The sequence below is a fragment of the Olea europaea genome, unplaced genomic scaffold (genome assembly GCF_002742605.1).
Source record: "Olea europaea var. sylvestris unplaced genomic scaffold, O_europaea_v1 scaffold2033, whole genome shotgun sequence".
Classification (NCBI taxonomy): Eukaryota; Viridiplantae; Streptophyta; class Magnoliopsida; order Lamiales; family Oleaceae; genus Olea; species Olea europaea.
In genome coordinates this window covers 107085-108505 of record NW_019238230.1, presented here as the reverse complement: position 1 = coordinate 108505, position 1421 = coordinate 107085, and the positions used below count along the sequence as shown (strand labels likewise).

At 34.7% G+C, this 1421-nt stretch overlaps 1 protein-coding gene across 1 annotated transcript; it reads left to right on the top strand.

The window, feature by feature from the left end:
- The first annotated feature begins 316 nt into the window (after positions 1-316).
- LOC111379785 lies at positions 317-733 on the top strand. Its single transcript, XM_023003225.1, has one exon. It carries the CDS (start codon positions 317-319, stop codon positions 731-733), a length of 417 nt encoding a protein of 138 aa, XP_022858993.1.
- Positions 734-1421: the final 688 nt, after the last annotated feature.

The window sequence follows — 1421 nt, the reverse complement described above, 5'->3', positions numbered from 1 at the left end:
ATAAATACAAAGAGTGAGGTACAATCATCAGAGATCACTACAGAGAAACCCAAGAGAAAAGATGACCAAGAAGTGATTGATGAAGCTACAAGGGTAGAAAAATATGCACCAAACGTAACTGAAAATGGAGAAAGTACAGAAACATTAGCTGCCAAAGCACCAAGTCTAGACAAAACTTACATGCCTCTCATTTTCTTTCCTTAAAAGCACAAGAAGAACAAATAAGACACAAATTATGAAAAATTTCTCAATGTTCTCAAGAAGCTCCAGATCAATGTTCCGTTCATTGATGCAATACTAAAAATTCCAAGCTAGCATGAAATTTTTGAAAGAGATATTGACAAAGAAAAGAAAGCTTCCGGAGTTTGAAACTGTGGCATTAACTGAAGAAAGTAGTGCAAGAGTCCAAAGCAAATTGCCTCCTAAATTGAAGGATCCGGAGAGTTTTACTTTACCAATTTCAATTGGAAATTCCTGTTCAATTAATATATTGTGTGACACTAGTGCTAGTATCAATCTAATGTCGGATTCTGTTTACAGGGAATTAGGTCTTGGTGAAGTCAACTCAACATCAATAAAGCTACAACTAGCTAATAGAACGATCGCAAGGCCACGTGGTAAATTTGAGGATGTACTCGTCAAAGTAGGAAATTTCATATTTCCTGTGGATTTCATTATATTGGACATACTAGAAGATCGAGATATTCCAGTTATATTGGGTCGATCATTTTGAGCAACGGGACAAACCCTTATTGATATGGAGAAGAGAAAACTAATCTTGATGGTGGAGGACAAACAGGAGATATTCAATACTTACACCCAATATGAGAAACCTCCTAATAAAAATGATTGTTGTAGAATTGATGAAGAAGAGCTACCTAATCAACGAAACTGTCAGAACAAAAAATCAAATTGTAAAGTACTTCTTGGTAGAGATAAGAATGGACAAATCAAAATTTGGAGAGCAAAAAAGGACTGCATCAATGAAAATTGCACAAAGTGCAATGATGGAATAACTTGGTTTGAGCCACCATGATAAATCAGAGGCACAAGTCAAGCTAATGACTTTAAAAGAAGTGCTTCTTGGGAGGCAACCCAAGCTTTTATTTTATTTTATTTATTTTGTTTTCAAAGTTCTATGATAATTAATTTATAGTTTATTTAGGAATCATAACCCATACCCCTTCTAACCATAGGTGTTGGAGTAATTAAGTTGGTTATTAGATGTTTGAGCTAAGTAACCCTTGTTCCATGAGTTTAATTTTTCAAATTTATTTTTTCAAGAACATAACGTTGCGAAACACTTTAAACAACATAGTCATGGAGAAAATGGGACAAATCTCAAGTTTGGGGGAGAATGTGGAAGAAGAGTCGATCAAATGCAATACCAAGACACCACAACATCATAGACAATACTGACA